The sequence below is a fragment of the Oryx dammah genome, unplaced genomic scaffold (genome assembly GCF_014754425.2).
Source record: "Oryx dammah isolate SB20612 unplaced genomic scaffold, SCBI_Odam_1.1 HiC_scaffold_3, whole genome shotgun sequence".
Classification (NCBI taxonomy): Eukaryota; Metazoa; Chordata; class Mammalia; order Artiodactyla; family Bovidae; genus Oryx; species Oryx dammah.
In genome coordinates, this window is record NW_024070187.1 from 21411444 (window position 1) to 21432882 (window position 21439).

The window sequence follows — 21439 nt, forward strand, 5'->3', positions numbered from 1 at the left end:
AAGTGATTTTGGGGTGTGGGGTGTATTGTAAGTCTGTAGAGAATAAAGGATATTTGCATTATCCAAGTAACTATCAAGAGACTGTCCTAGTGCTTATTGTGGCTGCTCCATCATTGTGCTGTGGGTTTTTTTTTTTTACTTTAATTTTGAAATAAGAACTAAGCAGGAATTAGTGACTGTAGTTTCTCTGAATATGATGGAATCCATAGATTTCTCTTCGGTGCCTCATTTCCTCGTATCAGTATTGGAAAGCTACCTGCCCCTTTTCTACTTCAAAATGACCCATTAGAGAAGAGAATATAACAGAAATATTACTAGGATTATTTGAAGTACAACTCAGAAAGCAAGGTGGGAAAGAAATCATATAAAAATATGATGGTGAACAAGGGCTTTTTCAAGAAAGGTAAAAAGGTAAGAATTAGGAAAATATATTGTAATCAATAAAAAACAAAACTCAGTTGAAAGTTAAGAATAGTGTAACCTATTTTAGCCATTCATAAAGGGGAGATATAAGTATATTCATTTAAATTGCTCAAATTGCTGTTTAAATAACTTATTTAAATCTCAACTTGCTATTCTATACCTATACTCTTTCTCTTTCAAAACAGATCTTCTTCCTCTTCCCTATATCATCTTATTCTTAATTATAAATCATGAGGAATCAAGATAAAAGAGATGCGCACAAAGAGTCAGAACCATCCACAGAGGTGAATCACACAGCCTCGTCATATCAAGGAAGACAGGTATGATCAAATGTAAAACATCCCAACCATTTCCTTAAGGTGTGTGTGTGTGTGTGTGTGAAGTTGCTCAGTCATATCCGACTCTTTGCGACCCCGTGGACTGTTGCCCACCAGGCTCCTCTGTCCATGGGATTCTCCAGGCAAGAATACTGGAGTGGGTTAACGTTTCCTTCTCCAGGGGATCTTCCCAACCCAGGGATCGAACCCAGGTCTCCTGCATTGCAGGCAGACGCTTTATCCTCTGAGCCACCAGGGAAGCCAGGCCTTTAAGGTGGGGACTTCCTTAAGGTGGGGACTGTATATTTCCAAATCCTTGACAGAATTGTATTCTGTTCATTCTCTGTCACTCAGTTAACAATTCTCTCCATTCTTAAATCCCCAAACTGATGGTAGGTGTGGTTACCAGTTTTCCCAGATAGTCAGCAGCTGGTCCTACATGGAGAGCCTGTGAGATACTTTATGTTCCCAGCCTAACCTCTAGTATGAGGCTGGTTTCTTCCACCTCTTTCTCTATTGCTTAAAATTCAAGTAAATGAATAAATGTGAATTTGTTTTCACCACAGATGATTATCTCTTTTTGAATCACTCTGACATATTTAGTAGCTATTGCCTTGAGTTGTGTTTTAAATAGGCTAATTTTTAAACCCAGTATTGAAAAACATAATGAAATTTTATGTGACTCAATAATGCTGCAAATATTGACTCAGTGGTAAGTACTCCTTACATAGTTCTTGTTCCAAGCATTCACCAGTTAGCTAGTAATGAAGCTGTTTGTTTCTCCTGTAAAGTGTCAGCCTTGATTCTAGCAACGGAAATTTGATTTGTGATGTGATGGCTCAGTAACTATAAAAAGGTACAGTAAATACATAGTTGTAAGAATTTTTTAATTGCTTTAAACACAGCGGGAAACAGGTATGAATCTCAGAGGTATAGATGGACATGAACCAACAGAAGGAAGTAACTTACTGAATAACAATGAAAAAATGCAAGAAACACCAGCTGAACCAAATCATTTGCAAAGACGAAGACAAACACATGCTTGCCCTCCACGTGGTTTACCGGCTAGAGTAATAACAAATGGTATGTACATGGTAAGGATGAATTCAGAACAAGAGGGTAAAAGATAAAGTTGTTATAATGATCAATTCCAAAATAATATGGCTGAAAGGGCAAAAAGGCATTTACTTCTCTCTCACATAAAAACTACAAGGTGAACAATTTATAATTGTAGGTAACTCTGCTCCATAGTCCTTCAGGGTCCCAGGCTGACATGCTCCACCACCTTCAACACTGGGCTTTCCAGAGCAGCGTTGTCACGGTGCTGTTAAAGCTGGTAGGAAGAGGGAGAGATCAGAGACCAAATGAGATCTCGACCAAACGAGATCTCTACAGAGATCGACCTTTTTTGTATCTGAGGAATTTCACAGGGTTATGTAAGGCTTCCAAGGAGAAAAATGATTGAGAAATCACTTACAAACAGAAAGCACTACGTAAATGTAAGTTCTTATTACTGTTAAGTAAGCCAGTAGTGTTTGAGCAAACAGCTCAGTTTTTACTTCCAAATGAATTCATCATTTTTTTAAGTAAAGGTCCTAGTTTCCAATTCAGCTTATTGCTGCCCTTAAAATGTGGGGCATAGGGATTATCTCAGCACTATTTTGAATGTTGTTAGGGCTGGGATCTATTTGTCTTATAGGAGTGGATGTGGAGGCATCTCAACATTATTGTATCAATTTGGTAAATAAATGGATGTCCAGATTCAGTAATGCTGTTTTTGTTCAAATAGAATGTGTGCATGTATATGTATATTATATGTATATTGGAGGGTGTGTAATATGGTCGGAAAAAGGAGAAGGGAATTGAAACTTGTCTATAAACAACAAATTTAAAGACAGGTTCAAAAACTTCATTGAGTAATGACAGTGTCATTAGAGTAAGTATATGGCCTCCCCCAATAAATATGTTGATCTCAAAGTAAGTTTACTAAAAAATCAGACTCACTTCTTTATAGTTATACTTCATTTATGAGCTCTGAAAAACATTTTTATCATTCTCAACTATGATAGTGGAAGCCAAGCATAATATGTTATATGATACTTCAGGCTCCAGTATGTTTTCAATGAAATTAGGTAAGTTTTTAAGCTACCTTAAGGAAAAAAACCTCAAAGTTTATCTAAAACTTGTAGAGAAAACTACGTTCCAAAATATACACTAGTCGAGAAAGCAATAGATAATGTAATAATCTTTCTGTCCTTTTTGTTATTTTTTTTAACTTTCTCTGTTCAAGTAATGGCACACTTCTAGTTAAAACATTTAAGTCTCCAACAAGTCCCAAAGATAAAGTTACAGTACAAAAAACATGGATTGCACTAAGGGCGGGGTATACATGAATGATGTGATTGGGAGACTGATTTTGTTTTTTTAAGATGAGGGGTTTGGAGGGGATCGTTGTTGTTCGTTTTCGTGGTTGTTTTGTTTTTTCTGCAAGCCAACCTGCATGGCTTGCAGGGATCTTAGTTTCCTGACCATGGATTGAACCCAGGCCACAGCAGTGAAAGCGCCAAGTCCTTACCACTGGATCTCCCGGGAATTCCCTTGGAGACTAATTTTTTTAAATTCTGTAATCATCTTCTATAAAGCTGCCTGAGAAATGGGGACTCATGGTATATAAACAACTCTCACTTGTGTTCTTGTGCTTCTGCTTCCATGGCTGACAAGACTGCTTTTGTCCCCCTGTACACAAAGTATTCAGTACACAAAGTATTCTTCTTAAAGGAGTAAATCTTACCTGGGATAATATTATTTTTTAAAATTATAGATAGTAAATTATTAACTGAATGAAACATGATTCAGAGAAACCTTATGAATGTACATTTACTATGTTTTAGAACTTCATTATGAATATGAGAAAGGAAAAGGAAAATTATAGGTTTTTTTAAAAAAAGTAGTATTGAAGTAAAAAATTCTTAATTCTACCTTTCTGAATTTAGTATAAAACTAGGTTTTTTCCTATGATAAAATAAAATTTAGTAGCTGGCAATTCCTACTTTTCCATTATACTTCTAAAACTGTTAGAAATTTCAGTCCCTATAGCCAGTTGGGGAATTCTGAAGGCCTATTTGTTATCTTGTAATAGCATCATAAACCTAGAAAACCTGGAACAATTCTATAGGGGTTTAAAAAGGGGGACATTGGACTTGATCTCTAGCAGCGTGTAGATAAGGCTCAAGGAATGATCCTCTCATTTATACCAATGAAAACATCTAAAAACAATATTTTAAGTCTTTTTAAATATACCTTTTATCTGACAAGAAAACAGGAAGTCATCAGACACCAAAACCGAAGTATAATTGGGAGAGATGAACACTCAATTGGCCTTCACTCCAGAGGCTTTTGGAAAACGCCAGTGAACTTGAGATTCATTTTGAGAACTGTGAGGATAGAGGAGGCTTTGCTAGAGCCTGCCCAGGTTGCGAGGAGTATCATAGAAGTCATCTTCTCTCACCCAAAACTGGAACCCAGTGTGATGGTGTATTTGAGGTAAACCTGCCCTGCAAAGGGGCTCAGTCACTAAACCTGTCTGTTTAAACTGTAGTGTTGGCTGGGGGAGGGGAGAGTCTCCCCTAAAAATAGGTAACTTCATTCTGATTTGTGCTCCAAATTCACAGAAAAGAACCTCCAGCTGAAAATATATCTAAAAGTGGTCCCAGATTGTAGTGTCTAATGGTTGAAGCAAATACAGATCCTGTCTGGGAAAACTGATTTAACCTAAGCCTCCAAAAATTCCCAAAGATAAATTTCCAAGGAAGAGTTCATTGCTTCGAGAAGACAAACAAACAAACAACAACAACCGAAAAATCACAAACGCACAAGGAAACATTTCAAACTGTTTTCATTATCAGAAAATAGAATATAAAATATTTCTGATATCTACAAAGAAGTTAAAGAAAAAATAACAAATATGAGTACAAAACAAATAACTCTGTAAAAATGAACAGATTTTAATAAGAACCAAATTAAAATTCTAGAAATGAAAAATAAAGTATAGTAATTAAAATTTAAAACAGTAAATGGATTAGACAGCAGAGTAAGTGAAAGGAAAATTGGTTAACTAGCAAATAGATCTGTACAGTGCAAAACACAAAGATGAGAAATGTGAAACTAGGGTTAGTAACGTGAAGAGGGTATAAACATTTAGTCATAGTTCCAGAAACAGAGACTAGGAAGAATGAGGGAGATAAAATATTTGAAGAAATACAGAAATTTTCCAGAGTTGATAAAAAGGATAAATCCTAAGCAAACCAAATGGAAGCCATTCCTTAATGTATACTGAAATTGCAGAAAATCAAAGGAAAAGAAAGATCTTAAAAACAACCAAAGAAAAAGAATTCCCTAAAAGAGATAAAATTAGACTTAAAAACAATAATGAAAGACAGAAAACCAAAAAATAATATTCTCAAGGAACTGAAAGTGACTCTCGACTTAGAATTGTATACCTGGAAAAGCTATCTTTTAAGAATGAGAATAAAGATAATTCCAGATAAATAAAACCAAAATTTTGCTACCAACACGTCTTCATAAGAAATAGAGCATGCTCTGCTACATGAATTAGTTTATCAGTTCAGTCGGTCAATCAAGTCTGACTCTTTGTGACCCCATGGACTCCAGCATTCCAGGCTTCCCTGTCCTTCACCAACTCTGAGAGCTTACTCGAACTCATGTCCATTGAGTCGGTGATGCCTTCCAACCATCTCATCCTCTGCCATCCCCTTCTCCTCCTGCCTTCAATCTTTCCCAGCATCAGGCTCTTTCCTAATCAGTCGGTTCTTTGCATCAGGTGGCCAAAGTATTGGAGTTTCAGCTTCAACATCAGTCCTTCCAATGAACATTCAGGACTGATTTCTTTTAGGATGGACTGGTTGGATCTCCTCGAAATCCAAGGGACTCTCAAGAGTCTTCAACAATACAGTTCAAAAGCACCTTGGCACTTGACTTTCTTTATAGTCCAACTCTCACATCACTACTGGAAAAACCATAGCTTTGACTAGACAGACCTTTGTTGATAATGTCTCTGCTTTTTAATATGCTGTCTAGATTGGTCATAAGTTTTCTTCCAAGGAGTAAGCGTCTTTTAATTTCATGACTGCAGTCACCATCTGCAGTGATTTTGGAGCCCCCCAAAATTAAGTCTGTCACTGTTCCAATTGTTTCCCCCTCTATTTGCCAGAAGTGATGGGACCAGATGCCATGATCTTAGTTTTCTGAATATTGAGTTTTAACCCAACTTTTTCACTCTCCTCTTTCACTTTCATCAAGAGGCTCTTTAGCTCCTCTTCACTTTCTGCCATAAGGGTGGTAACATTTGCATATCTGAGGTTATTGATATTTCTCCTGGCAATCTTGATTTCAGCTTGTGCTTCATCCAGTCCAGCTTTTCTCATGATGTACTCTGCATATAAGTTAAATAATCAGGGTGACAGTATACAGCCTTGACGTACTCCCTTCCGGATTTGGAACCAGTCTCTTGTTCCATGTCCAGTTCTAACTGTTGCTTCTTGACCTGCATACACATTTCTCAGGAGGCAGATCAGGTAGTCTGGTATTCCCATCTCTTTAAGAATTTTCCAGAATTTGTTGTGATCCACACAGTCAAATGCTTTGGTGTAGTCAATAAAGCAGAAATAGATGTTTTTCTGGAACTCTGTTGCTTTCTCAGTGATCCAATGGATGTTGGCAATTTGATCTCTGAATTAGTTTATATGCAATGGCAAATAGGTAATTGTGTTGCTGTAATATGGAGTTTGCATTTTTGTATATAATTTTTCCTGGCATATTAATATTTAACATGATCGAGCAATAGCAGATTAAGTACATAGTGAAAGATCAGGTATTATAATTATAAAGCTTTACTAACTTTAAAGATAAAACATTTTTAAAAGCTGAACATCCTGTACAGGTTCCTTCTTTTCAGGCAGTTAGCTGTTCTCTTAGGGACTCAAACACTTAAACTTGCCATGATGTTAAGGTATCTAATGAGACCACGTGTAGATGAAGAATTTGCCAACACTTACCCCAATTAAAAAAAAATTTAACAACAACAAACCATTTGATTAATGGAAAAGACTACAGTCTGGGTCAGATTTTGGTGAAACTTCTCTCTATCTAGAGCAAATGCTATCAAGATTCTACATCTTGAAATACTAAGTGTGACTCCAGGGTTTCGATTGTTGGGTTGTTTTGGGTTTTTTTGGGTTTTTTTTGGCCAAGCCACACGGCTTGTGGAATTTTAGTTCACCAGCTAGGGATCAAACCCAGGACATGGCAGTGAAAGTGCCAAGGCCTAACCTCTGAACAGCCCAGAAATTCCCTGGTTCCAGGGTCTGAGTCTACAACAAAGAGGTTGACTATGGGAGATACAAATATTAGTGGAGATATAACAGTGCTGGTACTTTTATTAGGATTGTTGTTTTTGTTAGTGCTTTGGTCACAAGTTTTGAGTTGTGAGTGGTCTGCCCTATTCTTTTTCCTGTGAGCCCTTCTGTTTTCTAAGTTTAATTTTGTAGAACACAGGGTTTTCAAATAGGGAAACATATCTCACATTCTAATAGACATGCCTCTCCAGAAGGAAATACTTTAGGCAGCAAAATAATTGTCCAGATGAAAGATTTGAGATGCCATAATGAATGATGACCAAAAAAGGTAAGTATGTGTGATTCTAAACAGACGTTGACTATAGAAAAGAAGCAATAACTGGACAATAAAGTTTAATTCAAAGCAGAACTTGAATATTAAAATACTGGAATATGATTGTTCGGGTGTTCTCATGTTCCGTGAAGAGGATAAAGATAGCGACTCTTTCTCTCTTTTTATTTACTAGTGAATATTGATGGTAAAATTATAAGAAAAAATAAGGGAATTATAAAAAAATCCAAAATAGTAGTTTCTTCTGACAGTGTGTAAGGAAGTAGATGATAGGATTAAGAGGGGTGCATAGGTAGATTCAGAGTCACTGGTAATATCCTATTATTTAAAACAGTTGATAATTGCCCAATTGTTTATTTTACTCATGTTCTTTAAAACTTACATGTGATTATAAATATTTGTATTATGTATTCATTTTCTTGTGATTGGATTATATTAAAACCTGCAGATGACAACTCATTGGTAGAAACTAGTTTTCCTGGTTTATTTCAGTTACCATGGTGGTTCTTCTGTGGGCTGTGGTTTGGTCAATTACCGGTAGTGAATGTCTTCCTGGAGGAAACTTGTTTGGCATTATAATGCTACTCTATTGTGCCATCATTGGAGGTAAACTTTTCGGACTCATTAAGTTACCTACGTTACCTCCACTGCCTCCTCTTCTGGGTAAGTGCTAAACACTTCCTGTTTTCTTCAGAGTAAATCATATTTTAAAAACAGTAGCTTGGAAAGCTTTGGGAGATAAATATAAAATATTTTTGTATTTGCTGTAGTAGAGCCAAAACAAAAGCCAGTTGTTACATTTTAAGATCAGTGAGCACATTGTTAAGTAGATTTTAAAATAGATTTTTATTGATTTATTTGTGTATTTTTTGGCCATGCTATTTGTAGGGTCTTAATTTTCCAACCAGAGATTGAACCCAGACCCCAGAAGTGAAAGCACTGAATCCTTAACTACTGGACTGCCAGGGAATTCCCTAAACAGCAATTTTTTTAAATTAAGTTATATGTAATTTAAATGAAATAGCTTACAATAAAAACAAGAGCAATAAATACTCAAAACAGATCATTTCCTAATTATTTTACTAAATATTCCTCTTATCTATGCTCGAGATTATGGAAATAATATATAATGGTGTGCCTCTCACTGTCTTCCTAAATCCACATTCTTTGACACTGTGTTGGTAGCTTAACATCAGCCATGGAGGAAGTATCTGTACAACAGAAATCAGCAAGTGCTAGAAATTAGGACTTAATATATTATTAATCATTCATATCATTGATAAATGAGTGATGTTCCAACATGCATTTTCATTGTTTCATTTTCATCTTATTCTTTAACATAAACAAAACTATCAACCAATATTCCTGATATCACTATACTCACTCATAAGTGATATAAGTGACTTCTTTGCTAAACCAGATAGTAGGCAAGCATTTATTTGTAATGTGATTTTGTCAATTCATGGTTGAACTGCAACCATAGTTGGTTATGAATATGGAGTTCAACAATGAAAAATAATGAGAGCATTCTGTGAAAATCAATTGGCTACATAGAATTTGGGGCTTCCTGGGTAGCTCAATTGGTAAAGAATCTCCCTGAAGTGTAAGAGACCTGGGTTCAATCCCTGGGTTGGGAAGATCCCCTGGAGGAGGGCACAGCAACCCACTCCAGTATCCTTGCCTAGAGAATTCCATGGCAGAGGAGCCTGGTGGGCTACAGTCCATGGGGTCACAAAGAGTCAGAAACAGTGATGATTGTTGTATATTTATAAACTATATTCTGTACATCCTTTATATCAGTAAAATTTATAACAAATATGTAAATATAAATATATACATATAAATACACACACTTCTTTGGAGACCTACTTATTAAGCATTTACCAGCATATTATTGGGCGTCCAAACTTTCCAAACACGATACACATGAAAATTAGTCTTAACACTGGACTTTGTATCTTTAATGTTTCTTCTAAAAATTCCATGTTATAAAATTTTAGTTTACTACTTTCATTCTACCACAAAAGAGATTTTGTGTCCTTTTCTACCAGATACATAAATCACTTTTATTTTAAAATTGCATACCTTTTACACATACAGATATATTTGCACACATTTCCCGAGTCAAGTTGTTTTCTGTTATTGTATGTTAGCGAGCACAATGAATGTATTTGCTTTTGAATTTGTGGTCAGCGGCAGCACTTCAGTCACGTCTGACACTTCGTGACCCCACGCACTGTAGCCCGCCAGGCTCCTCTGTCCATGGGGTTTCCCAGGCAAGAATACTGGACTGGGTTCCCATTTCCTCCTCCAGGGGATCTTCCTGACCCAGGGATCAAACCCACATCTCTTGCCTCTCCTGCACTGCAGGCAGATTCTTTACCACTAGTGCCACCTGGGAAGCTCCTCTGTGGTCAGCAGTTGAAGCTAAATATAAAAAGAACTAGAGTTATTTACATCTTTAAGAGAGTTATTTATCACTTATTTTATTTTTGGCTGTGCTGGGCCTTCATTGCTGCGCAGGCTTTTCTCTAGTTGCAGCAAGCAGGGCTGCTCTCTAGTTGCGGTGCCTGCTCTTGTCATTGCGGTGGCGTCTTACGTTGCAAAGCATGGGCTCTAGGGCACCCGGACATCAGTAGCTGAGTTGCGGTTCCCGGGCTCTAGAAAGCAGGCTCAGTAATTGTGGCACCCAGGCTTAGCTACCCTGAGGCATGTGGGATCTCCCCAGATTAGGGATAGAACCCATGTCTCCTGTACCGGCAGGCAGATTTTTTACCACTGAGCCACCAGGGAAGTCAAAGTTATTTACATCTTATCATGCACTATTTCTTAATATATTTTTCAATGTTAGGTAAAACTACAGGATTTTTGCAGAGAAGGCAATGGCACCTCACTCCAGTACTCTTGCCTGGAGAATCCCATGGATGGAAGAGCCTGGTAGCCTGCAGTCCATGGGGTCACGAAGAGTCTGATACAACTGAGCAACTTCGCTTTCACTTTTCACTTTCATGCATTGGAGAAGGAAATGGCAACCCAATCCAGTGTTCTTGCCTGGAGAATCCCAGGGATGGGGGAGCCTGGTGGGCTGCCGTCTATGGGGTCACACAAAGTCGGACACAACTGAAGCGACTTAGCAGCACAGGGGTTTTGTGTTTGTTTTTTTTTCCTTTTTTGCTTAATTCATATTATTTATCATAAGTGCTTTTTATTCTCTGAAGTTTATTAGTGGCATTGTTGTTAAAATGAGTTGTTTCTAGATATGCCTGTGAAGTGAAAGTGAAAGTCGTTCAGTTGTGTCTGACTCTTGTGATCTGCCGTGGAATTCTCCAGGCCAGAATACTGCAGTGGGTAGCCTTTCCCTTCTCCAGGGGATCTTCCCAACCCAGGGATCCAACCCAGATCACCTACATTGCAGGTGGATTCTTTGCCAGCTGAGCCACAAGGGAAGTCCAAGAAAACTGGAGTAGGTATCCTATCCCTTCTTCAGGGGATCTTCCCGACCCAGGAATCAAACTGGGGTCTCCTGCATTACAGGCAGATTCTTTACCAACTGAGCTATGAGAGAAGCCCTAGCTGTGCCTGTGTGCTATGATAAAAGGTTGACAATCCGTCTCTTTTATTATTGGAATATACCTATGCTCATTCCTCTGCATATTGTCTGGCTGTTTTCACACCACAGTGCAGAGTTGAGAAGTCGTGAGAGACCCTGCAGCCCACAAAATCTAAGATGTCTCTTATCTGATCTGCCCCTAGGCAGAAAGTGTTTGCTGACTCATATATCTAAATCAGTGTTTCTCAAACTTTATCATAGAAAAATGACCTTGGGACCTTGTTACAGTGCAGCTTCTAATTAAGTAGATCTGAGGATGGGACCTGAGATTTTGCATTTCTAATAAGTTGTTTAGAGAGAGAGAGAGTCACTTCAGTTGTATCTGACTCTTTTGCAACCCCGTGGACTATAGCCAGCCAGGCTCCTCTGTCCATGTAATTCTCCAGGCAAGAATTCTGGAATGGGTTGCTATTTCCTCCTCCAAGGGATCTTCCTCACTCAGGGATCAAACCTAGGTCTCCTGCTTCCCCACCAGGGAAGCCCAATAAGTTCTCTTAGGTTTTTCAAATAGTCTAATAATCATAAGTTTTCAATCACATAGGAATCATTTCAGGAAGTTTTTTAAAAGCTGGTGCCCAAAGATTCTGAATTAATTGATACGCTATATGCCCTGGGCATCAGAATTTTTAAAAGCTCCCCAGGTGATTCTAATATGCGACCTAAGTTGAGACTGCTGTTCCAGAATCCATGAAAAAGCGCTTTGTACTCCATCTTTTTCCCTCATTCTATGCCTGTTATTACAACAAAATATACCATGTAGCCAAGTGGTACATCCCTGGGCTTTGAGATCACGTGAAATCTCCTGGGGTAACTGAAACTATTCTGGAAGGTCACATATCTGATGTATCTTACATCAGATACATGTGATGTCCCTTTTTGCAGTGTTAATACTTGTAACAGAAAAAAGTTTACCAGTTTTTATAGTAGTAGTGTACGCTCAGTCGCTTCAGTTGTGTCCAACTCTTTGCCATCCTATAAACTGTTATCCACAAGGCTCCTCTGTCAGTGGGGTTTCTCCAGGCAAGAATACTGGAATGGCTTGCCATTTACTCCTCCAGGGGATCTTCCCAACCCAGGGATCTAACCAACGTCTCCTGCATCTTCTGCATCCCAGGTGGATTCTTTACCGCTAAGTGTCACTCAAATCACTATTGTAATAGGGCCAGGATCTGAAACTGGAACATTATCTGAATTCATAAAGGCTTGTTATGACAGAATGTGTATGCTAATTGCCTGTTCTATATTTTCAAAAACTCATTGAAATAATTGCTAGAGGGACTTCCCTGGTGGCCCAGTGTCTAAGACTCTACGTTCCCAATTCAGGGACCCAGGTTCAATCCCTGGTCAGGGAACTAGATCCAACACGCTGCAACTGAGGATCCCATGTGCTACAACTAATACCTAACACGACCAAAATAAATACATACATAAACATTTTTTTAAAGACCTGAAGAAGAAATAATGGCTGGCAATGAAGGATGAAAGTGCATTTTTTGTTCCCAAAATGAATGTGAAGGCAATTTCCCTGGGCCACTTTCCTTTGCCAATGTCTGTGCTGATGATTTTTATTTGAATGTTCTTCTTCTGGCCTGTAAGCCCACTTGGGCCTCTCCATTGGTTGTGGAGGAAAGAACACCTTTCTTAATAGAGGAGGAGTATTCTTTTTTATTCTTAAATGGAAATATTTTTAAATATGGAAGAGTTATCAATTCATGGCCAATCTTATTTGGCCATCTACTTCCAAGATTTTTTGAAGCAAATTATTATTGAAAAAAATTTCCTTAATACAAATTAAGAAAAAAAGAATAACAGTCCTCCATCAAAGGAGGTATTCTTTCTTCCATAACCAAGGGAGAGGCCCACGTGGGCTTAAAGGTGAGAAGAGGACATAGCCAAGTTGTTGTCAGGTGGCCCCAGCAACCCAGACCACTCGCAAAGGACACTGAGTCCCGGGAAAACTTTCACTTTCATTTGGGGAACAAAAAATGCTCCCTTCTACCTTAAAATTCCAAGAAAGCCTCGTAACAGATTATTATTCTTTTTGATTTCAGGTAGTTATATGCTATCATAATTTAGGACTGGTTTAGATCCACATTTTAAGTTTCAGTAAGGAACGATTGACATACTAATAAAATTTATGGTTAGTGCAATGTTTTGGACTTGCTAATTCATCAGTATCCATAAATATGAAATATGCTTGTACCTTAGGGCTTAATATTTCCACTGCTAGAAATTATCCTGTGGATATACTTATACAAACCTACAAATATGTAAGCTCCATGTGGACAAGGACCATGTTGGTCTAGCTCATATCTGTATCATCAGGGTATCATAAAGGTTTGGCCCTTAGAAGGCAAATACAGACACACACATACACATAAACATATGCTCGTGCACTCGTGTGTGTGTGTGTGTGTGTATATGTGCACACCTCAGTAGAAATATGTCCAGGATATATTGTTAAATGAGGAAAAAACTATACAGTGGTATACAAATGTGCTTTTATTTGTGTCCAGCACACACAGACACACACACACACACACACACACAGAGGCATGCTTAAATAGGTATTGAAACTTCCTGAAAGTGGACAGAAAATCCTTAACAGTGGAAACAAACCTTTGAGGAATGAAGATCAAAAGTTGCAGTTGAGGTAGGGCATATACTTGTCACTTTATCCTTGTCAGTAATTTTTAATTTTACCATCAGTTCAGTTCAGTTCAGTCACTCAGTCGTGTCCAACTCTTTGCGACCCCATGAATCGCAGTACGCTAGGCCTCCCTGTCCATCACCATAGGCATGTATTATTCTTATAATTATTCTTTTTAAAATAGTTATTGTGGGGCCAGTTATTACTTTCACAAATTCTAGAAAGACCATGACTACAGAATTCAGAACTTAAAGACCTCTTCCAGATGAAATGTCAGTAATGAAATATGCCTGGGAGGGGTACTTCTTTACCTATCTGCGTCAGGAGCAAGTCATAAAAAGTACACTGGTGATTCTTTTCTGTTCTCATAGCTTATATTCAAAATATCCCAACACTCATAAATGTGTCCAGTCATTTAACAGGTGATGCTTATAAGGGGATGGTGAGAAGAGGGCAGTGCTGGAGAACAGAGACTTGAAGCCTCACAGTATCTGCTGGAGAAGTATTTCCCTTTGTACAACATGTGATGTTATCATTGAGGGCTGGATTCCCTCACAAACTACTCAGTCACACTCAGCTACCTGCCCTTTCCAAAATGTCACACTTCTTTTTCATACCTTGGAAGAAACTGCTGTCTCTTTCAGAGAGTTTTCAACTCCTCAGTCTCTTCACCCCTTTTCCTCTCCTTGGGGCCCTTCTGATTCACCCCTTCCATCTCAGCTCATACAGTGCCTCCTCGTGCTTCTATAAAATTCACTTTGTCAATTTGTCTTGCTCCCCTAGAGGCTGAAAGCTTGTTGAGGTGTGGTACTCAGTTTTTGTTCATTATTATATCTCTAATGCCTATTATAGTATCTGAAACACTGAAGGCATTTGGTGAATGTTGAATGACTAAGTGAAAAAAAGAGTTATCACCTGACATGACAGAGCATGTCATATTTCATCAAAACTCACTTTAAGCCTTTGCAGAGCAGGTTATGTGTTTTTTAATTAAACTAAGTGAAGGTAAAATAGAATCCATGTAGGTATTTATTGATATTTTTCGTAACCTGACATAGCCAATAATTTCAGAAGCTATTTGCTTTTTACACAGAGATGACTAAACTGGACGTTGTACTAAAAATTTTTTACATTTAGAATTTGATCACATTTTCCAAATACTGCATCCTGTTTCTCCCTTTCAGGTTCAGATTAGGAATTATTAATTATTCTAATCTGTTGTTTTAATATGCATATTAAAACCTTACATTATTAGCTCCTCTAATTGATTATATTATTTTCATTTTTTTAGTTAAAAGTTTAACTTAATTTCACCTAATGAATAAGCAAAAAGAAAGCATTGATATTACCTACCTAGGTTTATAGGGTTGTCTCTTTAATAGCTAAAATGCCAAAACTTACTGCCTTTATTTGAAAACTAAAGAATTGTTGACCTCTCCATTCTAGGCATGCTCCTTGCTGGCTTTCTCATCAGAAACATCCCTGTCATCAGTGATAACATACAGATCAAGCACAAGTGGTCTTCTGCTTTGAGAAGCATAGCCCTGTCTGTTATACTGGTCCGCGCTGGCCTTGGGCTTGATTCAAATGTATGAAGTACAGATTTCTAATTATTGACTAGGAATTTTGCTCCTTCACTACTGCCAGTATTTAGAATCACTAAGATTTGGGAATCGGGGTGGATGCTGCATGACATTCTCAGGACAAGAAGAGAATCCATGCAGGACTGTTCCAGAAGATGCTGCCTATTCTTGCCTGGAGAAAAGTGGAGTTACTATGCGGCGACAACACCAAGAATAAAGATCCTCCACTTCTCTGACAGAGATATTGGCTGTAGTTACAGATGATGCTTGAGAGAGAGGAGATGTCATTTTTGGTGGGCAAAGCCTCATACAAGTTTTTAAGGCTGAGTACTGGCTCAGGAAACTGCCTTGTATATGGAATGAGTCTCAAGTATGGGTTTTATTAATGCTTTTTACATGAATGTTTTGATTGTGGGAATGAATATTTTGGGGGATAAAGGTTTTCACCCAAGCTTCGTTTGGGGACCACAGATTATAAATAAAGCTAAATCTGAGAGGATTAAATCAGCTAGTGTGTGGATTATGAACACAGACACTGGAAGTGGCCTGCTTGGGTGCAAACCTAGATCCACAGCTCACTGATGTCGTGACCTGAGGCCAAGCACTTTAACGTGTGCCTTTTTGCATGAGCACATCTTCAAAATGGGCATAATGATATTAACCTGTATCGTAGGGCTGCTATGAGGAATAATAGATAAGCTTTCTCTAAACACTTAGAACACAGGATGTTCTAAGCAGAACATTCCCAGAAAATGTGTGATGATCTGAGTACACATTAATTGCAAAAGCAATTAAGGTCATAATCTCTGCAGGTCTTCAGAGAATTATTTTAATATGTCTGTGTTTATATTTCAGGCCCTGAAGAAGTTGAAGGGTGTTTGCGTAAGGTTATCCTTGGGTCCTTGTCTCATAGAGGCGTGTACATCTGCTGTCCTGGCCTATTTCCTCATGGGTTTACCATGGCAATGGGGATTCATGCTGGGGTAATTCATGATTTTTTGTTGTTGTATGAAAATATGCACAGACATTTTAGTGCTTTCACTGATTCCTTACAGGAGAATACATAATAGCATTTTCTTGAGGACATCAGAAAATACATCACTGATGTTCTTCAGTTCAGTTCAGTCAGTCAGTCGTGTCCGACTCTTTGGACCCCATGGATGCAGCTCACCAGGCCTCCCCGTCCATCACCAACTCCCGGAGTTTACTGAAACTCATGTCCATTGAGTCAGTGATGCCAGCCAGCCATCTCATCCTCTGTCGTCCCCTTCTCCTCCTGCCTTCAATCTTTCCCAGCATCAGGGTCTTTTCAAATGAGTCAGTTCTTCGCATCAGGTGGCCAAAGTATTGGAGTTTCAGCTTCAGCATCAGCCCTTCCAGTGAATATTCAGGACTGATTTCCTTTAGGATGGACTGGTTGGATCTCCTTGCAGTCCAAGGGACTCTCAAGAGTCTTCTCCAAAGGCACAGTTCAAAAGCATCAATTCTTCAGCTGATGTTCTAGTATAATCTAAATATTAGCTTCAAAGTATAGTATGTGTAATAATGTATGTCTAACTTTATGGGCTTCCTAAGTGGTCAAGTGGTGAAGAATCCACCTGTCGATGCAGAAGATGTGGGTTTGATCCCTGGATTGGGAAGATGCCCTGGAGAAGGAAATTCAGCAACCCACTCCAGAATTCTTGCCTGGAAAACTCTATGGACAGAGGAGCCTAATAGGCTATAGTCCTTGGAGTCTCAAAGAGTCAGACACAACTGAGCACACGTGCAGAAAGAGCAAAGATGTCTCACTTTTGCAGTGATTATAATAAATTACTGAAGAAATTGTGATCTTTTACCTCTGTGTGATTCCTTGTTAGTGAGAGACATGCCAGGTCTCATCTGAGAGTCTGTACAAAGAATTAAAAATACAGTAACAGTGATCAACATTCAGCATTGTTTTCCTCCTTCTTCTGTCACCAGACTGTTTTGATTATGTGGTTAAGAGCCATGAGAAGCAAATAAATATGAAAGCACTTAGTAAGAATTTAGTGCTAGTGAATAGACAAGAAGTAAATTCTTGCTTCTCAGGGTTACAACCCTGGAGCTACGTGGCTTGGATTCAAATCCCAGCTCTGTGACTTTGCATTACACAAATAACTTCTTTGTCAAGTTATTTAACCTCTTTGTGCCTCAATTTACCCATTTGCAAAAATGAAGATAATTATTGTAAGTAAGTATTTCATGGAGTTATTGTGAGAATTAATTTGCTTAATATATATAAAATGCTTAAAATAGTGTTTGGCATGCAGTAAGCTCTCTAAAATGCTTTCTGCTGTTTCTACTGCTCCCATGATGAGTATCACAGTCAGTGTCGTTACAGCCTTCCCCTTCTAATCTATTGTTTTATTTTACATACAAAGTCCTAGAATGCCTAATTTTAGTGAGTTCCAATTCAAAAAGTCTGTGTCTGTGTTTTTCAGACCTCATACCATGAATGGTTTTTCGTTTTTCTTTTTTAAAAAAAGATTCCTGGGGCATAACTCCAATAGGTCTTTTATAACACTCATGAATATATATTTTTAGGCAACCTAAGTAATTCCAATATAGATTATTCATAGCCACACTTTGAAAAAGTGTTCTGTGGAACTTGTATGTGTGTGTATGTTTCTGGTTTGGTTCTTTGCTGCCATCTGAAAGGCTGTAGTTTTCTAAAGTATAATCTTTAAAAGAGTAGTGGGCACTATAATTTTAATAACAACAGCAATAGTAGTAAGATACTGTCATAAATGCCTAAAGCACTGCCTGCTTAGTTTTGTTTTAGGTGCTGTGTCTCCAGCTGTCGTGGTCCCTTCAATGCTCCTTTTGCAGGAAGGAGGTTATGGTGTTGAGAAAGGCATCCCCACCTTACTCATGGCTGCTGGCAGCTTCGATGACATTCTGGCCATCACTGGCTTCAACACCTGCCTGGGCATGGCCTTCTCCACAGGTACACCGATCCATTCACAATGTGCTGTTCTCTCGTGCTCTAAAGACATAGGTTATGATGTTATGAGCATGGCATAGTTGCTTGATAAAGGCAACTTAAAATAGAAAAAGTCACCTCCCAAGAGTTAGTTCCATTCCTAAGACAGGACCAGTAGCTTCCTGTCTTTATTCTCTTCATCATCTAGACAGAAACTGCTTGAGCAGTCTGGTAAGTTCAGTAAGGGGAGATTCAAATTTTCAGAGTTTAAAGAAGGATTAGAGCAGCTTTTACATGGAGCCTCTGGGAAAGTTCAGTCTTGGAGACCTCACACAAGGGATGAGATTTTCAGTGAGCACAATGACAGAGAGCAGGCCAAGTGGAAGAAACAGCGCTCTTCTAAAATAAGAACAGTTTTAACATTTTATGTGTAATAGCAGCAAATGATTTTAATGGGTATCTTTTTAATACTCAGTGTTTGATATGGACACATTATATTTTAAGTAGTAATAAAAAAAGAAGGCATTTTTTTTCTCTCACAGTATTATTTAACACTTTCACTCTCCTTTGGTGCAGCATAAATTTAAGTTCATTTTTTAATCCACGTCCAAGATTGGGAGATAAGATTTGTGGTTTCGTACTATTGGCAAAATGTAGTTGTAGCTTAATTGTAATTATCTTCAGAGTATCTCACAGGAACACACCTTCTTAGAAGGTCATGGATTTTCAGGCTCTCCACCCTGCTGTAGTTATTGTCCCTATTTTTTTTGTTTGTTTGGTTGCATACAATTTCTACTGATTACCTAGAATTTCATCTCTTCCTATTGCCCCAAAGTTGTCAAATATATACAGTCCCTGCCGTATGTCATGGGAACATTGATCCTGTCAAAACATGGCTTTCATAAGGTTACTTTCCCATTTGAGAATCAATGGAGGGGGACTTCCCTGATGGTCCAGTGGTTAAGACTCCACCCTTCCAATGCAGGAGGTGTGGGTTCAATCTCTAGTTGGGGAACTAAAATCCCACATGCTGTGTGGTGCAGCCAAAAAAAAAAAAAAAATACAACAAGGATTCCCACTTACCTGTTAAGTCAGATCTGTACTTTGTCTCTTTTAATTCTGCTGTACCTATCCAGAAGTATGTTCTCATTGTTTTCCTGATATATATACCTTTAAAATAATGGTTGTCAGCTTCAGCTGCACACTAGTATTACCTGGGGAGTTTTTGAAAATACTCATGTTAGGTAGGCCAATTAAATCAGAACCTCTGGGAATGGAAACCATGGCTTTAGAGTTTGCATTAAAATCCCAGGGGATGGGCAAGAGCAGGGCAGGGAGAGCAATGAGGAGGGTCTGCAGGGCTGGGGGCTGTGGATAGCCTGAACAACCTTCGCAGTCAGCAATGCCGTGTTCCCTCTGCCCTGCCACACAAAGTGTGGTCCTTAGGCCTTTTGAATGGAAACTCCCTGCAGTCTCTTTACAATGTGGGTCCCAAGCCTTGTCAGATTTACTAAATCAGAATTACCAGAGGCAGGACATAAGAAGTCTTTTTTAAAACGATCTTACTTTATCAGAGCCTGGAGGAGGGCATGGCAACCCATTCCGATACTCTTGCCTGAAGAATCCCATGGACAGAGGAGCCTGGCAGGCTACAGTCCATGGGGTCACAAAGAGTCAGACATGACTGAAGTGACTTAGCGTGCATACACACACTATATCAGAGACTGAAACTAATTGGTTCCTTTCTATACATTTATAGTAAATTGAAAATATATAGTAAATTATTTATCATATTAGCTCAAGACTTGGGCTACTATCCCAGCTAGATGCTTTTGACAGTCACACCATTACCTAACAGAGAGCTGTCCTGCTAAACAAAAATCACTACAGAGGTTTTTTGTTTTGTTTTGTTTTGTTTTTTGGCTGCACCATGAGGCTTATGGGATCTTAGTTCCTGGAACAGGTATTGAACTCATGCCCTCATGAAAGAAAGGGCAGAGTTTTAACCACTGTACCACCAAGAAATTCTCTCTCTCTCTCTTTTTTTTTTTAAATAAGAGATAATTGAAACTGTAGAAGAGGAAAAGATGTTTCCCCTCTACTGATCTTGGGTTCATTGACTGGGAACCCAGTAAATCAGACTGACCAAAGACAGATTAACAAGAGAAACGCAGTTTATTAGCCTGTGAGTCATGCTTACACACAGGAGTAGACAGTGCTGAGTAACTTGGGATGGTTAGAATTGGGGTTTCTATAGCATCTTAGCAAACAACAATAATTTTGTAGAGAAGTGCAAGATAAAGGAAAAGGACTTTGTGCTTTTAGAGGCAACAAATTGTGAAAAGGCAAATACATGAGCAAACTATGGTTAGATAAGGGCTGATTTAGCAGTTTGTTATGTAGATTCCTCTGGTGCTGTCCCTGGGCTGATTAGCGTTCCCAGTTGCCTTGGTGGTTAACTTCTGTCCTTCCTGATAGAGAGGTGAGAGGGACAGCTTTACACATTCATATCCTGCTTTTGAAAGCAAATAGAGAGAAGGCAGAGAACTTATCTTGTATCTGTTTCTTCCCAGTTGCCTTCAGCTTAAAATAATCCTTATGCCAAAGTGACATACTTTGGGGTGGCATATTCTGTACCTGAAACTATAATAACAAGAAACCACATAACTAGTTGGTACACATTTCCTTAGGACAGTATGTGAGAAAGGCTTTATATGTTGAGCAGTTTTAGTATAATTTTCTGTACAATGTGCTAGCAAAGATTTTTTTTTAAGTTTCCTAAACCCTGTTTGCTATGGGGGAAAATATAGTTTACTTACCTCTATATTATGTTATTTCAAAGAGCCTAAGCAACAAAGGCTCTTCCAAGAGCAATTTCAAAAATAATTTATTTTCAGATTTACTCTTAGAAAAGAGGTAAGTCCCCTGCACTCATTGTAGTAAGAAAAGATGTTTTACTTTAATTGCCAGATTCTTACGTTACCATGGGGCCTTCCCTGGTGGCTCAGATGGTAGAGTCTGCCTGCAATGTAGAAAACCCCAGTTAGATCCCTAAGCCAGGGAAGATCCCCTGGAGAAGGAAATGGCAACCCACTCCAGCATTTTTGCCTGGAAAATCCCACAGATAGAGGAGCCTGGCAGCCTATGGTCCATGGGGTCGCAAAGAGTCAGACACAACTAACTAATAATTTTTATAAGTTACTATAT

The 21439-nt window shown here is 38.5% G+C and overlaps 1 protein-coding gene across 1 annotated transcript in view; it reads left to right on the plus strand.

The window, feature by feature from the left end:
* The window catches only part of SLC9B2 (solute carrier family 9 member B2), a 63391-nt gene that overhangs the window by 14270 nt on the left and 27682 nt on the right, over positions 1-21439 (plus strand). Inside the window, exons 3-8 of the mRNA XM_040237758.1 lie at positions 609-743; positions 1646-1823; positions 7938-8108; positions 15152-15294; positions 16144-16271; positions 18081-18256. Of these exons, the coding sequence (XP_040093692.1) occupies positions 654-743; positions 1646-1823; positions 7938-8108; positions 15152-15294; positions 16144-16271; positions 18081-18256 (886 nt within the window). The 5' untranslated portion in view covers positions 609-653. The remainder of the gene's footprint in view (positions 1-608; positions 744-1645; positions 1824-7937; positions 8109-15151; positions 15295-16143; positions 16272-18080; positions 18257-21439) is intronic.